The 21,022-nt window shown below is 37.3% G+C and overlaps 2 protein-coding genes and 1 pseudogene across 23 annotated transcripts; all 3 read left to right on the top strand.

Moving 5' to 3' along the window:
• The first annotated feature begins 1,451 nt into the window (after positions 1-1,451).
• On the top strand, positions 1,452-10,602 carry LOC137725212 (bifunctional aspartokinase/homoserine dehydrogenase 1, chloroplastic). 20 transcript variants are annotated; one of them, XM_088694867.1, is made up of 8 exons: positions 1,502-1,982; positions 2,070-5,443; positions 5,616-5,730; positions 6,088-6,186; positions 6,367-6,561; positions 7,325-7,367; positions 7,580-7,773; positions 9,315-9,713. In XM_088694867.1, the coding sequence occupies exons 3-7, from the start codon at positions 5,650-5,652 to the stop codon at positions 7,630-7,632; spliced, it is 471 nt and encodes a 156-aa protein (XP_088550993.1). In that variant the 5' UTR covers positions 1,502-1,982; positions 2,070-5,443; positions 5,616-5,649; the 3' UTR covers positions 7,633-7,773; positions 9,315-9,713. The 20 variants fall into 20 exon arrangements, 14 of the variants coding, with proteins under 14 accessions (XP_088550993.1, XP_088550992.1, XP_088550991.1 ...); XM_088694866.1 differs by having other exon boundaries at positions 1,503-1,982; positions 2,070-5,487; XM_088694865.1 differs by having other exon boundaries at positions 1,504-1,982; positions 5,557-5,730.
• Positions 10,603-12,489: 1,887 nt separating this feature from the next.
• LOC148697105 (uncharacterized) lies at positions 12,490-15,566 on the top strand (annotated as a pseudogene). The gene is made up of 6 exons (XR_015962161.1): positions 12,490-12,644; positions 12,990-13,090; positions 13,414-13,582; positions 13,810-13,873; positions 14,783-14,855; positions 14,993-15,566. The product of XR_015962161.1 is annotated as an uncharacterized LOC148697105 (transcript).
• A 1,562-nt stretch (positions 15,567-17,128) lies between these two features.
• LOC137726615 (protein FMP32, mitochondrial) lies at positions 17,129-19,965 on the top strand. 2 transcript variants are annotated; one of them, XM_068465552.2, is made up of 6 exons: positions 17,129-17,674; positions 17,814-17,873; positions 18,509-18,585; positions 18,712-18,768; positions 19,489-19,555; positions 19,643-19,965. In XM_068465552.2, exons 1-6 carry the CDS (start codon positions 17,357-17,359, stop codon positions 19,760-19,762), a joined length of 699 nt encoding a protein of 232 aa, XP_068321653.1. In that variant the 5' UTR covers positions 17,129-17,356; the 3' UTR covers positions 19,763-19,965. The 2 variants fall into 2 exon arrangements, with proteins under 2 accessions (XP_068321653.1, XP_068321654.1); XM_068465553.2 differs by lacking the exons at positions 19,489-19,555; positions 19,643-19,965 and adding an exon at positions 19,113-19,203 and having other exon boundaries at positions 17,207-17,674.
• The last annotated feature ends 1,057 nt before the right edge of the window (positions 19,966-21,022 follow it).

The raw sequence follows: 21,022 nt of genomic DNA, 5'->3' as shown, positions 1-21,022 counted from the left end.
AATTCATTGATGATTCTCAGCTGAATCATTGATGGATTCACAGATAACTGCTTTCAATTGATGAATGAATTTGATGGTCATGTTAATCCAATCACCCAAAAATAAAGGCAATTATTTGTGTCCAAAACATGGACACCAATTATTCGTGGAAAAAGAAAAGTGCAAATGGGAAATGCCCAACTCAGACAATCAAAAGTGCAAATGAAAAAATCCCAGTTCAGAAAAATTATGGTCCGATTGTTACTCATCTTCCTAGATGAACAAACCAAGAGCATGAATTCAGAAAAATACAAAAAAACATGAAAAACGCGGGAGTCTACCGGGAAATGCTCTGAACTCATGATAGGACTGTTCATCTCCTATGGTTTGGTGTGAAAAGAAATCTGAGGGGGAAGGTTGGATTGTTGATAGCATTTGGTATTTATATCACCCACACTCAAATCCATCAAAATCCTTCATTCACAAAAATCCTAGCAAATGTTTGACATTTCCACTGTACCTAGATTTGTATGGACTTTTAAAACTTTTAATTGACTATTCATGGATTTGGATGTATTCTTTAAATCCTCCAAAATCCTAATTTAATTACCCTATGATTTTAAAATCATTTAAAATCCATATTCAAACTCCTAATTGACTACACTCTGATTTTAAAGTCTATTAAAATGCTAACAAATTTTAATTTGACTACACCCCTTTAGTCTTAATTTCGGATGAGATTTTTAACCTATCTTGTCATGTCACGTGTCATTATCCGAAAATATTATTTTGTGGATAGATTTCCGATAAGATTTTTAACTAATCTCGACTCCGCACGTGTCACTATCTGTTTACAATAATTTAGCCAAGATTTCGATCAGATTTTCAACCAATCTTGTCATACCAAGTGTCATTATCCGAACGTACTATTTTATGGATAGATTTCCAATAAGATTTTCAACCAATCCCGACACGCCACGTGTCACTATTTGCTTACAATAATTTAGCTAAGATTTAGATAAGATTTTCAACCAATCACATAGTGCCACATGACATTGTCCAAAACCTCATCCTGTCTTTTTTTGTCTATATAAACCCTATATCCATCATCATTTACTAAACTCAATTCTTCTTTTTTAGCTCATGATCCTTTTTTATTGTTTTTAAATCTTGAATTCTTATAATATTTTCTTTAAAAAGATTGTATGAAATCGATGAGCAATAGAAAAAATTATTGGCACAACAGGAAGAATTGTTCAATCTCGAGAAAGGTGAAGATGAGGCTTTCGCAATGGAAGATGATAAGAATGATGGTTGGAGACGAGGGTTGTACACTTTTAATTTTAATTTTTACTTTATGCTTCAATTATTTATATATGTTGTTTCAGTTACCCACAAACTCGCATAACATATAATTTTAGGATGACTGTAAGAGTATCGAAAGGAGATGTCAAATTTTAAACATAAAATTGAAATTTGATAACCTATGTGACAATTTCACATTTTTAAAATTTTAGTCCCCACCTCATGTACCAAATTAAATTATTATTTTATTACATTATTTCTTTTTATAATTTTTATTTTATATTTATATTTTACAATTGTGAAACCCTAAATCACAATTCCTTGTTTCAATCTTGTGTTGCAGAAATTAAACTTTTGTGGTTGTGTGGATCAAGATCGAAGAGAAATCCCACTCCTCCTCCTCCTCTCTCAACCCTTCTTCCGCCGGCCCACCCAAGAAAAAGGCCAAGTCGCAGGCGGTGGCCTATTCCCTCGATCCCAGCAAAAATGGCCTCCACCACCTTCAGCACCACCACCCTCACACTCACCCGTCCCAGGACCCCAATAACGATGCTGTATTTGACCCCTCTTCCATGTCCCTCGACGAAGATCTCAAGCCAAACGACCCCTCTCCCCGAGGCATCGCTGCCAATTTGTCCCCAAAAAGGGACAGCCCCCTCAGCCCTCTACCAAGAAGCTTGTCATCAAGCTCGTCAAGGGTAAGCCTTCTCGATCCTAATACGATGTCGTATTTTGGGGCCAATTTTGATATACTGGGATCAGATAGTCATTTCTAGGTTTTGTAGGATTGGAGGGGACTCTGCAAATGGTTAGAGACGAAGAAGTTTGAAGGTTTTGGAATTCCAGGTGAAATGAATTAAAAATATTTGATGTTGCTGTCAAATTTTGGGGGCTGTTATTCTATATCATGACACATAGATTTGGTTTTTTGATTGAAATTTTTTGTTGCTGTCTTTTATAATTATTAAAGCTGATTTGAACATTTTGACAGTTTCTTTGAAGATGCTTTAACTGTCTATTAAATTAGAGCATTAGAAAATATTTGTGTACTCACTACGGAGTACCCAATTTCCTGACCAAATGACATGGCCCTATGAAATGGGAACAGCTGTCCCTTTTAATTCTATATTAAACTTTTGCTATGTTGAGAACCAAACAGCCCTCTTCTTCCTCCTATTACCTTTGCCATGTTAAATATGGACAAACCCTATCCTCTTCCAACCTTGGTCAACCCACCCCGTGACCACCCCGTGACCTCGTCGGCTCCGGCATCATGTGCAAGCTTCAAGCTCACTCGCCAAGCCGACGTCGATTCCTTAACCGAGATATCCCAATCTGTAATCCTCTCAAATTTCGTCGACACAGTCTCACTGTTGGGTGAAGTCATCGGTGGGAGGAGGGTGGGTGGGCTTGGTGGTGGTGAGAGAGGACCGTGGCTTGGGATAATGGGATGGAACAGAACTCATGGAAGGCTAGTAATTTGCTAAATCGAATCGTATTATTATTCGATTTTTATTAATCCATCTATTGTTATTTGTAAAATCTTCAATTCACCTATCTTTTAGTTTTTCAATAACCCGTGTCTTTGATGAAAACCCAACTTATTAGCTCTAGCATCAACAACTATATGTACCGAGGAACAGTCAGCCCCGACCACCATTCCGAATCATCCATCAGTCAGACCTCACCTCCATTCCGGATCGTCGGACAGTCATTCGGGATTGTCCATCAGTCAGGTCCAACTGGCAATCTGGATCGTCTATCATTGAGGTCCAATTGCATTTTTTCCCTATTTAAAACATCACTCTAGGGTTTAGGAAAAATATTACATACATTTTCTCAGACTGTAGAACTCCTGACTCCCCATCATCTCCATGTTGCGCTGCGCTTCGGTGGCCTCCGCTATGCTACAATGCTCCGCCGACCATTTATTGTTGGAGAAGCAGAACCCTACCTCCCTGCCTACAACCTTAATTAGAGGGCCGCCTACCATCTCTCCTGTCTCAATCAGAGGATTTTAGTAAATCTCCTTTTACTTGAATGTTGTTTTTCGTGGAAATTAAGCTCATTATTATTTACAAATTTAGCTGTCATATATTACCATTTTTAATTTGTTCATAAAAAGTTAAAAACTGATATATGAAAATTTGTCAAGTTGGATTTGGTTGATGACATGACAAAAACGAACTTTCCTCCAACATTAAGCATCTTTGTACCATGAGAGTTATAGGAAAACAAAAGATCTTTGTCTCAAACTTTCTGTGCAATCTTCATAATACAATCAATGGACTTTAATTCAACAAAGAGAACAATTTGAAGATAGTAGCTATCATTCAAAGAAGTCGTCGGATGTCCAAAATTATCAACGATTTAATATAACATTTCTTATTAGTGGTTTTGTAACACTGTTTCTTATTTAATTTAACATTGTTTCCAATTCATATTATTACTTTTTCAAATCTGTCAACTTACTGTATTTATATGTTTTTTTTTCTTTTTAGTATCTGACATTGTTAACAAGGTGGACAATTTGAAAAGAAAAGTGGTTGCTGCAAGAGCAGGAAATGTGTATTATTTGAAGTTATGAGTTTTTAAAATACTAAAGGAAATTTTTTTTAAAGGCAATGGTTGTCTTAAGGAGGTACTCAATAAAGGAATCCATTATGTAAATCAGTTGGAGTATGATAAAAGTATAGCCTTTATGGTAATGGGATTTGATGATGAGATTAGTCATATGTTTCATCTTTGCTATTCACAGGAAAATGGTTCATTTCCGATAAAAATATTAGTGTAAAAGTCTAGGTTTTTTGCTATTTAATCAGGTGTGATGTACGGAATACAGTATGTCAAGTCTAAATTGTGTAAACTAAGTTGTATCGATGTCAAATCTACTTTAAAGTTAGCCGAATGTGCACTTCCACTTGCTTGCATGAATGATCCATCCACTGGTGGTCACATTAATTTAAAACCAGTTATGTGACCCCAGTTAATGGATCATTCATGCAAGCAGAACTGCACATTCAGCTAACTTCAAAGTAGATTTGACATCGATACGACTAAGTTTACACAATTTAGACTTAACATTCTGCATTACGTACATCACACCTGATCCAATAGCATAAAACCTAGACTTTTACACTAATATTCTAATTAGAAGTGAATCATTTTCCTTTGAATAGCAAAAAAGATGAAACATATGACTAATCTCATCATCAAATCCCATTACCATAAAGGCTATACTTTCATCACACTCCCAACTGATTTACATAATAAATTCCTTGATTGAGTACCTCCTTAAGACAACTATTGCCTTTAGAAAAATTTGCCTTTGGTATTTTAAAAACTCCCAACTTCAAATAGTAAACATTTCCTGCTCTTGCAACAACCACTTTTCTTTTCAAATTGTCCACCTTGTTAACAATGTCCGATACTAAAAAGAGAAAAAAAAACATATAAATATAGCAAGTTGATAGATTTAAAAAGTAATAATATGAATTGGAAACAGTGTTAAATTAAATAAGAAACAGTGTTACAAAACCACTAAAAAGAACTGTTATATTAAACCGTTGATAATTTTGGACATCCAATGACTTCTTTGAATGATGGCTACTATCTTCAATTAGTTCTCTTTGTTGAATTAAAGTCTATTGATTCCGTTATGAAGATTGCACAGAAAGTTCGAGACAAAGATCTTTTGTTTGCCTATAACTCTGATGGTATAAAGATGCTTAATGTTGGAGGAAAGTTCGTTTTTATCATGCTATCAACCAAATCCAGCTTGGCAAACATGAGGGGCTTTCTGCCATCTATAGATTATAGTTTGTAATGTTTAGTTTTATGAAACAGACTTAAAATTTTGTTTTTAAAACTGTGCTTTGTTAATTTTGCTGGAAGTGTTTGTGATTGAGTTTAATTTACTGGTACTGTAACATAATGTATTGCTGCCATTTAAAACTATTCTAAACTCTGAATTTATTGTCAAGTTGTACTTTTGGTTTGGTTGTGCACTTTTTCCCATTATAATAAGGAATGATGTTGACCTTGCTGGACGTGGAACAAGACTATGTTGGTCTAATGAGGATGAAACTGCTCAAGGTTTGGAGTCGTTTCTTAAAGCATTTGCCAGAATAGACTACTTGGCCCCTGTCATAGTTTAAGGGTGAGCTGTGCATTACAGTGGTTGTTGCTGGATTATAATTTAAGGTTTACTTTCCCTCTGTTTGTAACATTCTCTTTTGTTTATCACTGGACTGGTTGGGGTTCCTGGTGCAGCCCGTGATATATTCAGTGCCGTAAAGGATGTTGGGGCTAATGTTATTATGATATCTCAGGTTATGTCATCCTCTGAATTTGTGTTCATGGTATATGCTGAAGGAAGTAAATGCTGTTTCTGAGTTACTGCAGTCTAGATTTCGTGAGATGTTGAATGTTGGGTGTCTTTCTCAGGTGTTTGCTTTTTATTTGACTAATGTTCTTGACCAGGTTGCTCGATATGTAAATTAAGCAGGTCAAGGATAATGTACTGACACTAACAATTAGTTTATTGTTTACTTGTGAAAAACCTTATCGGACCCATATTTTGTGGATCAGTTAAAGAATTATAAGAAGAGTTGAAAATGGTGACATGAATTTTAATGTGAATGAATGTGTTGGTTTGTATTCAGATATGTTTTATTCCATTCTTAACTGATTCCCACATTGAAATTTTTACTGCACTGTATTTTTTATTTTATTTTACTTATGTTTGAATGTATCTTTGTGGTCATTTTTTAATACCAATTTCTGGCACCGATTCCCTCTCAGGTTCAAGTCATTCCAAACTGTAGTATTTTGGCAGCAGTTGGCCAAAAAATTGCCTGTACTCCAAGAGTTAGTGCAACTCTTTTCAATGCACTGGCAAAGGTTAGGGATTTATTATCATTTTATTAATTTTGGCAACAAGTTGGATTATTTTATTGATTTAACATTTCATGGTTTGTACACGGGTTTACAATCCGGGCTACTGTAGACTTTGATTCTACGCGTTTCTCATTATCCATTATTTACAATACGAAGGGATCTAATCTGTTTTATGAAATGCAGGCAAACATTAATGTGTGTGCAATTGCTCATGGTTGTACTGAGTACAAAATTACTGTAGTGATAAAGCAGGAGGATTGTATTAGGGCTCCGAGAGCAGTCCATTTTAGATTATATCTTTCAAGAACTGCAATAGCAGTGGGCAATATCCGACCTGCTCTGATTGGTGTCACATTATTCAATCAGTTAAGGGATCAGGTACTTAATTTCCCTTTTTCTTCAGTTATTATAAGGCTTTTGTATAATATTGCACGTGTAAGGTCAACTGTTATTGAAAATATTCATGACACTTTGGAGTTTAGAATTTTGAGGTGCTCAGTTTTGTTAGAGTCTGTCGTTCTGCGTGCTTTGTTGGTGGCCTTTTCTGGTTATTGCATATGAGTTCCCATCCTAGTCTGATTTAAGATTTGAAAGCAGCAAGATGTACTGATTCATTCTTCTCCTGTTTATGTGGTGGGATATGCACATCTAGTTTGTGCAAAGAAAACACGGTCAAACGAATGGTCAAAAACATTCTGAGGCCATGCATGTTGTTCATTTACAGCCACATGCAATTCAAAATTTGGTTTTACGGCCCCCAATTGAGTTATCCTCTCTGACTTTCATCATGTTCGTGATAAGTTGTATATTGCTGCTTGCTTATAAACCAAACTTTGATGAAAACTAGGTACTTTGAATTTCTTTTATTTGCGTGGGCAATTCATTAAAATTAAAATTTTCAAATCTCTGCATATAGCTACCCTCAAGGAAGAGTTTAACATTGATTTGTGTGTTATGGGAATTGCTGGCTACGGACAATGCTTTTGAATGAGGTGTAAGTTAAAAAGCTTTCAATGGAATATGATTTAATCAAATGCTTTGCATATTCTGAAGTAGACCTTGGAGTGGTGGTGGTCTTAATTCATACGTGTCGTTAATGAAATGTTTTTGAGTTGATAATTGACCAACGTGCTTCCTTTAGCAGCAGAAGTTGCTCCTTTCTACAGTCCAATTACTATATCTACGTACGTTTTATAAGTTTTTCTCTTTGTTAGTCTTTTCCAATTTCAACCTTTTCCATTGTATTTTTTATATTTAATTTACAAAAATAAAGTGATCCATTGCTTTGTAGAGGCTGGTAGTAATTAGTTCAAATACATTTACTTCTTAAGTCATTGTCATTCTATAGTTTCACTTTGAGTGCCATAATTTACTTTTTAATTTTTCATTGTTGTAGGGTTGTTGACTTATCTAGATGGAGAGAACAATGAAAAGAGAAGGGAGTTGTAGCAGATATGGAAAAGTTTGTGCAGCATGTACATGGGAATCATGTTATTCCAAATACTGTTTTGGTTGACCGCACAGCTGACTCTATTCTTGCAAGTCATTACTATGACCGGTCGCGGTCACGAAGTCACTCCTGACAAAAAGGTAAATTCAGGGCCGCTTGATCTAGTAATATCTCTTTTTATACTTGCAAATTTCTTTCAAGTGTTTTATCTTTGATGATATCTAATTGCATGTTCTTGTTTCTGTAGTACATATAATTCCAATTAACTGAAAAGAACAAGAATGTCAACCATTTCCTTAATTAGTTGATCTACCCAAGTGCGTTTTGTGGTTTTAATTAATAATCTTGCATCCAAAACCCATGAATTTGGGATATCTTTCTTTCTGACAATTCATCATATAAGCGTGATCCAGTTTATAACATGGTGGGATAAATATTGGATGCCTGATGAGCAAAAGAAGTAAAGGTACCTAATATGGCACAGAAAGCAAAGGTTTTTGCTTTAATCATCAAATATGCTTATGTAGAGACTCATGTTCAGCCAGAATAGAAATCTTATTATTGATTGTGGTTTGATCTTTTGTTTCCTTTTTCTTTTTCTTTAGTATTTAAGTCTTCTCGTAACTCACACAATCAACCAACATTGCAGTTTTGTTTAATAGTCTAAAATTCTTATATTCATCATATACACTGGGAGGTGTCGGGAAGTATATCTCAATATGAAATTAAGCTCATGTTTGATATTTGTGAATATACGAATACCTAATGTTTAGGTAAGTACTCATTAAAACCATCTGATTACAAGATAAGAGTCTGTCTGTTTGTTGTCCGTTTAAATGAATTTTGAAATTCATTGATGAACAAACACTGAAAGGCTTTGAAATCTTTCACTGTGAGAAATGATTTACATTGCTAGAAGTTAGGGGTAACTCAGAGTCTTTCCTCTATGCAAGGATATCTGCTGAGGAGTTGGCTGATCCTTGGATTCAGGGAATTTGTGAGCCAAGGAGGGCAAAATATCCTGTAAAGTTGATTTTCACCGTCCCATCATCATGCATTAGCAGGTAGAAAATTTCTAGGGTGAACTTGCTAATGCATGATGATGAATTTCCAGCCCATAAATATCCTAAATCGTGCGGTTAATCAGTACTTCTTTGGCGAATATATAGTTCTGCTGCACATTTTCACTTTAATGGACTGGCATTTGCTTTTTGTATGATACCATTTGGATAACACATTTGGGGGAAAAGCTTTCGTTACTGTTTACTTTAATGAAAAACCACATTTTTAAACCAAAAAGTCAATCCTGTACTATTCACTTTACCCTTTATTTTATCCTTGTCGTTAAAACTCAAAGTTTTCAAGCCCTTTTTATTAGTTTTTCTTTATGTTTTTGGTTAAGGATCAAGGATGATTTTAAGTTTTGACCGAACAGAATGATGCTTTAAACTCGAACAAAAACTGACCCAACAGAATGAATCAATGGTGCTTTATATTCTGTCAGCATTTGCTTTTATGGCGTGTTGCTGTTTCCATTGAGCTAGAGGCTCTGCCCCTGATTGCCATTGAGACTTAGCTTGCAAGTAAACCTAATAACAGTTCTTGATTTGTGCATTTGATTCTTATTTTCCCACACAAGCCATGAACTTTCTGACCCAGAGAATGGCTCTTCACTTTGTAGCTAGTTGGCTGATCCTGGATTCAGGGAATTTGTGAGCCTATGAGGGCAAAAATATCCTGTGAAGCTGAGTTTCTCCATCCCATCATCATGCGTTAGCAGGTTCGCCCTAGAAATTTCCCAACAGAAAATTGTTGCTAGTACGTGATGTTTAACCGTCATTACGCCCAACCCTCCCGGAGTCATTAGATTTTTGTGGTCATCAAGAGAATACGTGTCATCAGCTTGAAAATATAATATTTATTTGGAATTATGCCCAGCATTTCAGATGGCTATGTGAATTGTCATACCTCTTTGGTAGACTTCGTGATGGTTCTCTTGGGTTTCCGACTTTGGTACCTTGTAGAATTGTGATCCCATCTATGAATGAATGATTTTGTAGATGTGAATCTTCCTTGCGAATTTTGCTCTTCTATTGTTTACCCTTGTGCGTTTGGTTTCTATTTGTATGGTAATTTGTGGACATTGTGCGTTGTTAATTTTGCTGCAACTTCCTTCTACTTGTAGATCTGATGGGTTCTTCCCCCGCTTATGTCATTTCGTTAGGACTTTCGCCGTCTTTGAACCATCCTTTTGGGATAGTCTCGTAAGTGGTTTATCATTTCATGTATCGTGAATGACAAAGTTATGATTTGAGCAAATTTTAAATAACCGAAAAGTGGCGGCAGAAAAAAGGATCAAAATAAGGAACCAAAAGTATTTTTAGAATTCGTCTGATCATTATTGGTGGTTGGAACATAGATGAGCGGATGAACAAACTGACTACTCCATACCTACCGTCAACAACCACTGCATGCTTAGCACTTGAGAGAGAGTGGGTCATGTGCCAACGAGTTCTCTTCTCTTAATCCCTGAGGTCTTGGTCCTCCCTTCTTCCCATGAGCCTTGATTTCTCCTCTTTTCCTCGGCCGTAGTCGGGCCTTCTCTTGAGCCTGCATTACTTCTAGGAGCTGAAAAGGACCCTGGTTAACAGCGGACTTGATGCATGTTCCCCAGAGAAGAAAAGAAAAATCGCTTCATCATATGCAAGATAACGAAATCGCTCTCTTAGTTGGCTTTATATTTTTGGCGTTGCTTCTCCAAACGCTACGTACAAAATTCCAATTTGTCCATTGGTTTGGTTCGAGGGAGTACTCCTGAGGAGGTGGTTTGGAAATTAAAGGTCAGAAGCGACTGAACTTGATGGAACCGAAGCCATCGATGTGGTATCACTTCTGATGTTTTCAGGCGATGTGCAACTTCTTTTTCACTTGGAACAATTAATTAATGCATTCTGGAAATTCACTCATCATCTTTTGAGGCGCTCCTTAATCCGAAAACCGAAAATAATTTGAGGGTATAGAGAGGGTAATATGATATCAAATAGAGATATAAATGGAAAGTCTCTTTGAATCACTCCAACAACCAATTCACCAACTTCATAAATAGTAAAATTGTCAACTCCCATATATCATCCATACTTAATAGTAAAGTAATTGCACTTCAGACAAAACCTGTAATTTGAGACGACACTTACATGCGTTCAACATCAAGTTCCCCATTCCTTTCCTCAAGAGTCATATTGTTTTAACTCAGCCATCCTTCGCAAGTCCTTCAAATATGCCTCTAAGTCCAGAAATTATTCTTTCTTGGGCTCCTCTTCCAAAATATCATCCTCTCTCATTTCTTTTCTCCATTTCTCACGTTGTTGGGGCTCAATGCACGGGCAATCTGTAGTCCAGTGCTCACCCAATACCATACAATAGGTACACAACTTGAGAGTAGCACGTCCTGTCCAGCCCCGGCAAGCAGGGTGGCCCCCCGGCCGAGCACAACAATCACAAACTATTCCATACCTACCGTCAACAAGAGTCACCTCCAGAGGGTTTGGGATATGTATCATGTAAGGGCAACCAGCACTCGTGTGGTCTTTCTCCTTTCCACAAACTCCACAAGGACCATACCTAAGTTTTGCTGCTGCTAATTCTGCTTCCAAGTCCTTGTGCCCTTTCTTCTTTCCTGCCATTATTAAATACCAAAAACAAAAAGAACAAAAATCGCATCAACGCCCATATTGTTCCCAACACACAAGATAAGGCACAACAACATGACATTAAGCTTAGCGTAGCCATGCCGCCTGCTTAATATATTATAGGGTTGAGAGGATTTTATAACAAAGTTATCAATCATTTAATAATAGTTTAGGGCTTGTTTGAATGTACTTTTAAAATGGTTGAAAGCGCTTTTAGAAAGTGTTTTTGGGTTCCAAAAGCACTTTAAGTGTTTAAAAAAAAAAATAATAATAACAAATGTGTTTTTAAAAATAAAATTTCACAATCCAAAAATAAAAAAAAATAAAAAAAACCAAAAGCAAAATAAAAAACCATCAATTCTTTCGTCACCATCATCGTCTTCCTATTCTTTCATCCACCAACCAATCAAATTTGCAGAAGCAAATCTCCAAATTATTGATCGGAGCTTGCTCACCCAGCAAGCAGAAAGTCCATGTCCATTCTTTTCAAGGGAGTCACTGCAGCCAAAAACGCAGGTGAAATAAAAAAACCCAGTTTTGAGTTTTTAATCCATTGAAACCAAAACCCAGATGAAATCTTTTTCCAGTTTTGAGTTTAATCACCGAACATCATCAAAATCAAATAACAATTAAACGAAAAACTCAGATAATGTCTCTCCACAACGGGAACGGCGTGACTTGGATTCGATCTGCCACCTCTGGTTTTCCGTTTAAAATCTGCTTAATGCTAATCGGAGGTGGGAATGGAGAAAGAGGGAGAGAAGGAATACCTTAGTTGAGAAGGAGTTCCTGATGTGTAGAAGCAGATGGCAAGATGGTTGGAGCAGTTATTTTTGCTTTAGCGTGAAGTTCATGAACCCGACTAAATAATACCAAGGTATTGGACGGGATAAGCAAGCGGGCGTAAGGAGTATAAAAAATGGTGGGGCTGGATTAATAATCCGGTGCTTATTTAGTTCAAAACTCACCAAACACCTGTTTCGTATTATATAGTATAATCTGGTGTCTTATACGGTGTACCAAACAAGGCCTTATGTTCTTTTGGGCCTCACTGAGTGACTGGTGACCCATCTTTTGGGAGGTTCTCGACCAAGATATTTATACATTCTTCCTATGAAGACCGGTGACCCATATTTTGCATAATAAAAATCGCCGCTCTTGGGTTCAATGCCCCTCCACGTCGGTGCCTGTCGACATCGGGGCGCGGAGGTGTATGTGGAACCTTATGTGGAGGGCCCCAAGAAGGGCTACGGCTACCAATTTGTTTGGATCAGGAGTCCACTGAAGATTGAACGCGTACACTTAGGAGGCTCATGTTTCATGTATTGTTTGCACTTTTACTTTCGCTAAACGATTCAAGTACAAATTTTACTAATTTTTTCATCACTGCATAGCTTATAATATGAAGCTTATCATATAAAAGCGAAAAAATACCGTAAAGAGTCGTCACATCAAATTCATAAACTTGTTTATTATCATATCTAATCGAAATTTTGAAGGAAACAGTATCCAAGACAACTAAAATATGTTAATCTTATCCAAGGAAATTCATGATCACCAAATGCAGCACCAAGTTGCAGAGAAGAAAATCTGCAAAAGCCCGTTCCGGTGCTAAATCCTGCAGTTTTTACACGTATGGATCAGGATGACAGAATATGATGAGAAAGATGTGGAAAGTCGTGCAAGGGTTGCCTCTATTACTCTTCCAACCAGAAATCCAAATCCAAATACCCCACCTGCGTCGGCTTCTCCAAAACCCTCCAACAAGGTTTCTCTTTCTCTCTCTCTCTCTCTCTCTCTCTCTCTCTCTCTCCCCCCAAATTGATGAATGAATTTGATGGTCATGTTAATCCAATCACCCAAAAATAAAGGCTTGGTGCTTTTAATTCTGCTGCTACAATTTTTACAGGCACATTTGATGCTTATACTTTATCATGCTGAAAAGAAAAGGCTGTGTCTTCATGGTGTATTTAATAGTTAATTTCATAATTATATCTTTTCGGGTTTTTAATTTTACCTGAAACTTTTTATACTTTGTTATGCATCAATTAAGATTAAGATATGTGCTTATTTATGGTTTTATATGGCCAGTGCCGAGCTACATTGTGGGAGAAACCGAATTGGAGGCATCTAAAGCAGACCGGACGCTTGCCCATTTTAAGTTGCCTGCGTTGGTTATTCTGTCTTCTTAGACAGAAAAGATACTCCTACTGATCCACATAATAAACAAGCAGAATTGCCGTTTTGTGTTGGTCTTGAGGTGTTATATCTTCGCTCTGATCTCTTTTTCCTTGTTTCCCTGATTTGCAAAACTCATATTGGAATTTATCTGGTGGAATATCTGTATCACTTTCCTGTCCAAATAGGTTTCTTGTCCTTGTGTCCAAATTAAAAGTCTAATTACATAAATACTTCTAATACTCATATTTTTATGCTAAAGATCTTCTCATCAACTCGGTGGATTGTGACATAACTAGCTTGTGTCAGGTATTGTATGACAAAAAACCTGCAGGCCATACTCATGCTCCAACTCCTGCTCATAAAAGTGAAGGTGTGTTAGAGTTTTTATTTCTACGTTTCTTCTTCCTTTGTTAAGGGGAGGTGGTATGCCAATAAGGTTTTGATTCCTTGAATGTTGAACAAATACATCTCTCCCATGAGGCACGGCTTTTACATTCCGTTTAATTTTATATAATAGCTATTGGGTCTGCATGCTATAATATGGAACAGAATGTAGGGCAATTAGAAAACAACATTTTTAAAGTAAAGCCATGCTCAAATTTGTAAATGCCAGAAACCTATTTGAAGAATATGTGCCTGCTTTAATACGTCTAAGTTCGACCTTTCTTTTGTGCCTTTATCCAGATTGTGTCTGTTTAAAATGTACAATAACTCTTGCATCACTTCCTAGCAGTCGAAGCTTCTGGGATAGTGGTAAATCAACAAACTATATCATGGTATTAGAGGCACGAAGTGTAGGTAACCTTAATAGGAATAAGAACTCCGTAATCCTGATCACCAATAGAGGGACCACATGTCACATGTGCTGTCACCCAAAAGAGGCGATCCACCTGAGGGGAGTGTTGAGCACTGTACCACATTGATTGGGCTATGTATCCAATAGTTCGACATACACATTATGTCTCCACTGAACAGTATCAATATTTGGGAATGGTAGTAAACTAGCAAACTTTACCAAAGAACGAGATCTTGAGTTTGTATCCCTGCACTTGTAACTTCAGTATCGATTGATTTCCACAAGAGAGACCCACATGTGATAGGGAGTCTTAGAATGTTATGAAATAATTGATAGTTCATATGCTAACAGCTTAAGCTTCTCAGGTGTTTCTGGTGAACCAGCAAACTATTTTAATGCGTGAATACTAATTGTCAAAGTGATTGAGTTTTCTTATAGCATTCACTGCAATCTTGTTGATAACTTTTTGTGTCTCCTCTCAAGAAAACGGTCGGCCTATTCCTCAACCTCGAACCTACCAACCAGCACAGTCAACACGAGATGAATACCTCCACAGGTTTGGCAGAAACTCGACTTAGCAGAAGAGAAAATGAGTTGTCAATGACATTTTTCACATGATTTGTTATTTTAATTTCAGGTCTTGTTTGTTGTCTTTCGACTTATGGTTCAAAAACCTTATATTTATATCTGCAGGTTTAAGAGGAATGCGGCACTAGTAGCATCAGGCGTTGCTCGAAATGTGAATAGAGTGGGAAGCTACGTGAAACAGAGTGTGGATAACATTCTATACCCTTACCGGAGAAGGCCTAAGTAACAATTCTTCTATTGCAACAATAATTTATATCAATAGAAAATCTCAGTGCCTGAATCATGATCCCAGTTGTATAATCAAATTGAAATTTCCCTTCCTCATTTCCCCTCCCTTCATTCCCTCACTTTCTCTGTGCTCGTATTGACAATATAGTCATCCCGGCGAAGGTCGAGTTTTTGCTGTGGAAATTTGTAATAATAGGGGCTGGTTGTAGTAGGTCTGCCATAGGTAAACCTTGTTCCAACTTTTGTAATCACGAATACAATACTAGCATGGCTGGTTGGAGATATGAACCCAGAAAACAGTAGGTTGAAGAGAAGTACCTTAATCACGGAGCGAATCCACCGCTAGCTGAAGGGTTTAAACATGAAAGGAACTTCTCCTTGTCCTCCAATGTGAGGGTTATTGCAGTGGATAAGTTTATTTTTGAGTAATCCATCATCTGCTTTGAAGTTAGACCCTAATTTTTTATTTCTTGCTTTAATACCATGAATCTAATGAAGTATCCATTCTACTTCAGTCCTAGAGACCAAAGCAAGACCTTGTGATACGGTATTATGACGTCAGCTCGTGATATTTTCACTCAAATTTTTGTAATGCGAATCTTTTTTGAAAGAAAATTAAAATCATTTATACCGGTGCAAAAGGTATAAGCTAAATGGCTGCATCGAATATCATGGGTTGAGGTTTATCCTTGATTTCACCTTCTACCGACAGCATAGTTGCATTGCGCCATTGCATTCCAACCGCACAAAGTCCTCTCAGCCACTTCAATTTGGTTAGTTATTTGTACTTGTCCACAGACCAAAGGGAGGGCACATTGTTGGAATAACTTTAGTTAATTCGAATCTTCTCCGTAGTTATAGAAAGGCTTTTTAGCCAAAATGGTTTCTAAGATTTGCATAACACATCATTTTGGTCATTGGGATTGAAAATCAATAGAAATGGTCTCTGAAATTGTCCACCATCCATTATTTTGGTCATTCCGTTAAAAACTCCATTAAGTGTCCCAGAACTCTTGGCCGGAAGTTTGGGCAATTTTTAAAGCTTCGTAACTCAATCGTTTCTTAACCAAATTCGACCCATAATATATCAAAATGAAGATAGAAAAGTGTAGAACAAGATTATACCTATTTGGAAGCCCAATGGTTGTTGGAGATGATCAGAAAATAGCCTGAAAGGTGACTGGTCCGCAGAAAAACTAGAAAACTCGCTCTAAACTGGGTAAATTTTAAACGTTCATAACTTCTTCAATACTCAACGAAATCGAGTGATTCAAAAACAAAAATCATACTTCTCAATGAGACGAAGAGAATGATACCTTTAACGATGGCTAATTCACCGTGGTTTGGCCGAAAACAGCTCGAAAGTGGCTAACTCAAGACCAAGACAACCACTTTTGAGCCGTTTTGCAGCCAAACCATGGCAATTAAGCCATCGAGATGCATCGGGGTCAATTATTATTCATTTGAGTGGATTAAATGGGCTGGGTGCCAGCGTATTTTTAGGGGTGGACTTGCTCTTAGGTGTTAGACTTCTTTCCAATTAAGTTCTTTACAACACGGTAAACCTTTTAGTTTTGCATTTGGCTTTGGAGAAATACAATATAAACTAAAAGAAATGGATGAAGTTAAAAAGACCATTGTTTTAAACCATATTTTATAGATCACATGATGCAACAATGGTTGATGATTGGTTTAAACATTTAAAGAAGGAATCCAACCATCAACTGCCACATCATGTGATTTGTAAAATATGATCTAAAAATGATCTCTCTAGCATTTTCCAAAACACAAATTATTATGATTAACCATCCACAAAAAACCTCCAAATTTTGAATTTAAAACAAGGTAGCGCTATCCACATATTTATTTTTACTTCTCACCACCCTTTTTAATTCCGGCCATAGATCGAATAAATTAAAAAAATCAATGACAAAAAATTACTAAATGTGTGAAAAGTAAAAATGAGTATGTGAACAGGTATATATTAAGTTTGGAAGTACAACTGCAAGGCTTGACTTGGGCAAAGGCTTGTAACGACCGAGACAGAGTCACAGGAAAGCATAAATATAAACGCAAGCTGTTTGCGTTTCCCCCAAGCAACCGCAAAACTACTTTCTCTTTTCGTTTTTCCTTCTTCTTAACGTCCTTCGGCCATCCTCGTTTGTTCGCCGCTCTCTCTTCCTCTCTCCAGTGGACCCCACTTCGATTATCAGCTCTCCCCGAAAGATTTGAAGCAAATCCATGGCGCTCTGCAAGCGGGTGCTTCAAACCGGTGCCGAATCGGCGTTTCGCTTCTCCGGCTTCCGACGAAACTTCTATGCGCCTTCCTCGACGGGCAACAGCGGATACGGACTCATGAGCAGGCAGATTTCGCAGCTGGTCAAACCGAACGGAAACCGCGCGTTTCTTGTCGACACGCTGGCTCTGGTCAGGGGTTTGGAGGCCAAAGGCGTGCCGACGAAGCAGGCGGAGGCCATCACAGCTGCGATCACTGAAGTTCTGAACGATAGCTTGGAGAATGTAGCTCATGCTTTTGTATCTAAATCCGAAATGCAACAGGTAAAAAGCTGCTCCCCAACTGTTTGTTGATTTGCCTCAGTGGAGTGTGAGTTTAGAAGTTGTGCGTGTTTTGTTCGATGTTTTTACTGCTCATCTTGCGGTCTGATTTTGATGCGTTTTTTGTTTTTGGTATTTGTAGGCTGTAATGCTGCAAGAATCAAACCTGTCAAAGTTCAAATCCGAAGTACAGAGTTCACAGGTTCCAACAGATTTGTCCTTCCTTCTTCATAAAACTTAGCACTTCGAGAATAATTTATAGCTATTGAAGCAGTACTGCTACTGTTTTGGTATAGCGTTCCATGAAAGTTGCTGTCATATTACATGTCACCAAATGGAATTCAACATTGTTTGTTATGATAAAATAGACATGAGCTTTTGAAGTAGAGTAAAATTTGGTAATTTGAAATTTTTTAAAGGAATTGTTATTCGCACACCTAAATTCTCATTTTGTACTCCAAACTTTTTATATATAGAAAGAAAAATACACTTCTGAGGAGTGCACAATGAGTGCATAATGAGATTTTTGGAGTGCCAATAACAGTTTCCTTTTATATATATATATATATATATATATATCAAAATTAGTAGGGCATTGATTTGTTCCCCATCCATCACCCTTCGTTCTTTATCAGAAATCGTATCTAGTTCTTTTGAGGTTGTTTAAACCTAATTCGATTTCCACATACATTTAGCTTGAAATTCAATGAAGTTGAGGTAGCATAGCATGATTTTAGATTTATTAGACTTTTGAATGGTTTTAGTATTGAATAGTCCTATATATACAATACAAAAATTATCATTTTCTTATTCTAATTCATCGTTGTTTGGTCGTAGGAGCATCATTTTACAGTGTTGCAACGTGAAACTGAAAAACTTCGTGGTGACATAGAGAAGATGCGCAGTGAATTGAGGTATGTCTTCTGATGTATTATGTTTTTGGTTTCTACTGTCAAGGGAATTATTGACTCATAACTTATTATTCCAATACTGTTATTTTTCTTTGGGGTCTTAGTTCAATAGTTTGTTTACTGAAACAGGTACGAGATTGACAAAGTTACAGCAGGGCAGCGTTTGGATTTAAATCTTGAAAGAGGGTAAGTCAATTTTCTTCTTGTCTACAATTTTATTAGTCCGTTGGTACCATTGTAATAAGATTGTTTTTGTTTACACCCACTTTTCATCTTTGGACACCCATAAATTTTTCTTACTTTAATGACCATTGTATCCCATTATTAAGTTACTGAAAAATTAATGGAGAAAGGGCGGATGTTCCAGTCACCTCTGAATCCACTCAATTATCTCTCTCTCCCACCCACGGATGCAATCCCCCCACCACCCCCTTTATCCTCGCTTTTTGTCTCCCTCTCTTCACATTTTATTACCCTTTTATCTCCCCTTCACCGGACTAATGGTGATCAGTGGCTCCTCCCATCTCCAGATCGGCGGAGTGGCAGATGGCTATGTTCCAGCCACCTGGGCTGTTGAGTTACCTTACAATAGAAGAAGAAGAATAGCCATTGTTTCTCCAATTTCTTTATGCAATGGATCTTTTAGCCTTAGCCACACTTTTGGGTTGGGTGGGGATGGGGATTTGCTGTTGTTGGAGAAGAATAGGGGGAGGTTATTAGGGGTCGAGTTGGATTCACCAATGAAGGTGAGATGGGTGGTTGTGCAATTTTTTTGTTTCCTTCTATATTTTTTATGTAGGGTTGATTTTGGAATATTATAAATTGAATGGGGTGTCCCGAGATGAAATTTGGGTGTAAACAGATTACTCTTGTAATAAATTAATAATTTCTGATTCATGATTGCAGGCGCATACGCGATGAGCTTGCCAATCAAAATGCAGAAACAACCAATCTCACAAATAAACTTGACCGAGTGAGCACTGGAAACTATTTGGTTTACATCAGTTGACTTATAACATAGGGTTTTATTAGAAATAATGATGTTGAACCTTGTTGACAGGAAATTCATGCATTAAGAGCACAGGTGGAAACTGCAAAATATGAGGTGATCAAATATTGCATAGGTACCTTGGTCTCCATAACTGCTGTTGGACTTGCTGTAGTTCGTATTTTCGTATAGGATTGCAGGTACGTTGATCATCGATGAGACACAGAAACTCAGAGGTCACTATTCTTTTCGTGGCAATGTGATGCCTGTTACAGGGTTATATAGCCGATATAGACGTATGGTCATGGGAATTTGATGTTAGAACGAACAATTCAAAGTACTGTTACACATGTTTACAGTTCCAATAGTTATAGCTAATTTAATTTTTAATGGTAGATCTCACCCTTGAGTAGGCGAAAATCTTTGGTGTAACTAGTTATTTATCACATGTTGTAGTGTCGCGTAACGTGGGAGATAGAAATTTAAATAAATAGCAGGTTACAACGTAAAATTCTTGCGTAAATACTCTTGTAGCCACGGCCGTGACTGAGTCGAGAAGTAAAACTTTACGACACCATAAAAATTTGAAAAGTTCAATTCTAACATCACAAGATCTACCAATCCATAGTTACAACACGGTGGTTCCGAATTTTGTCAAAAAGAAACACACAAGTAAAGAAAAGGTAAATTGAACTCAGAATCTCGGCGCACGGTAAATATTGTGTGGCGGCTGGAGTACCGGAATGTTACACGGAACAGCAATGGCGAGAATTTTTTGAAGCTCATGTGCATCTAGAGCAGCTGCGATCCGGCGTAACCAGGCCAGGTTTTACGGCCATCTGCTAGCTTAAACAAACACAAGTTCAACATGTCCGTCTCTCGTCGCTCACATCAACAGCTTCCAGATTCATGAGTTCGTCGGCCTTGTCGCCGGCCAACCTCAGTTCTTCTTGTCTCCTCGTCTCCTCCACTAGGGGATGATCAGCCATCTGCTTATGAATAGCGTACTCTCTCAAGGTATGAAGCGAAACTGGTACATCTTGTGCTGCATCCATTCTAGGGTTCAGAAAACAATCAATAACATTTAATCAGTAACCTTAATTTGATGCAAATAAACATCAAATTTTCTGAATAATAAATTAACAAGAAACACACACACACTACGCCAAAATTTCCTATTATTAACATTAAGACATAAAACAAATTGAACATACATACCTTAAAAACTGGGCTACATCCATTGAGGTTAACAAAGACTAGTGTGGTCAGCCGTTGGTGGTTCGGGGTAGCAATAATAAGAACTGAATAACAAGATTTAAGTGATTCGCCCTTAAAAACTTGGCTACATCCATTGAGGTGCTCAGATATATTGAATAAAGGTTATAAGCCCTTAAAAACTGGGCTACATCCAATAAGGTACTCGTCCTCATTATATAGTCCTTCAATGAGCCC

The sequence above is a fragment of the Pyrus communis genome, chromosome 5, assembly GCF_041283825.1.
Source record: "Pyrus communis isolate YQ-2024b chromosome 5, ASM4128382v1, whole genome shotgun sequence".
Classification (NCBI taxonomy): Eukaryota; Viridiplantae; Streptophyta; class Magnoliopsida; order Rosales; family Rosaceae; genus Pyrus; species Pyrus communis.
Note: the sequence above shows the minus strand (reverse complement) of the source record. Positions and strands in the feature narration are given on the sequence as shown.

Excerpts from the sequence above, each read along its gene's own strand:
- LOC137726615 (XM_068465552.2), top strand. The coding sequence starts at position 17,357 with ATGGCGCTCTGCAAGCGGGTGCTTCAAACCGGTGCCGAATCGGCGTTT. Across the intron at positions 18,586-18,711 it reads AAGATGCGCAGTGAATTGAG|GTACGAGATTGACAAAGTTA; the intron begins GTATGTCTTCTG and ends TTACTGAAACAG. Across the intron at positions 18,769-19,488 it reads GATTTAAATCTTGAAAGAGG|GCGCATACGCGATGAGCTTG; the intron begins GTAAGTCAATTT and ends TCATGATTGCAG.
- LOC137725212 (XM_088694863.1), top strand. The coding sequence starts at position 1,857 with ATGTCCCTCGACGAAGATCTCAAGCCAAACGACCCCTCTCCCCGAGGC. Across the intron at positions 6,187-6,366 it reads TTTTCAATGCACTGGCAAAG|GCAAACATTAATGTGTGTGC; the intron begins GTTAGGGATTTA and ends TATGAAATGCAG. Across the intron at positions 7,368-7,579 it reads AGTCCAATTACTATATCTAC|GGTTGTTGACTTATCTAGAT; the intron begins GTACGTTTTATA and ends TCATTGTTGTAG.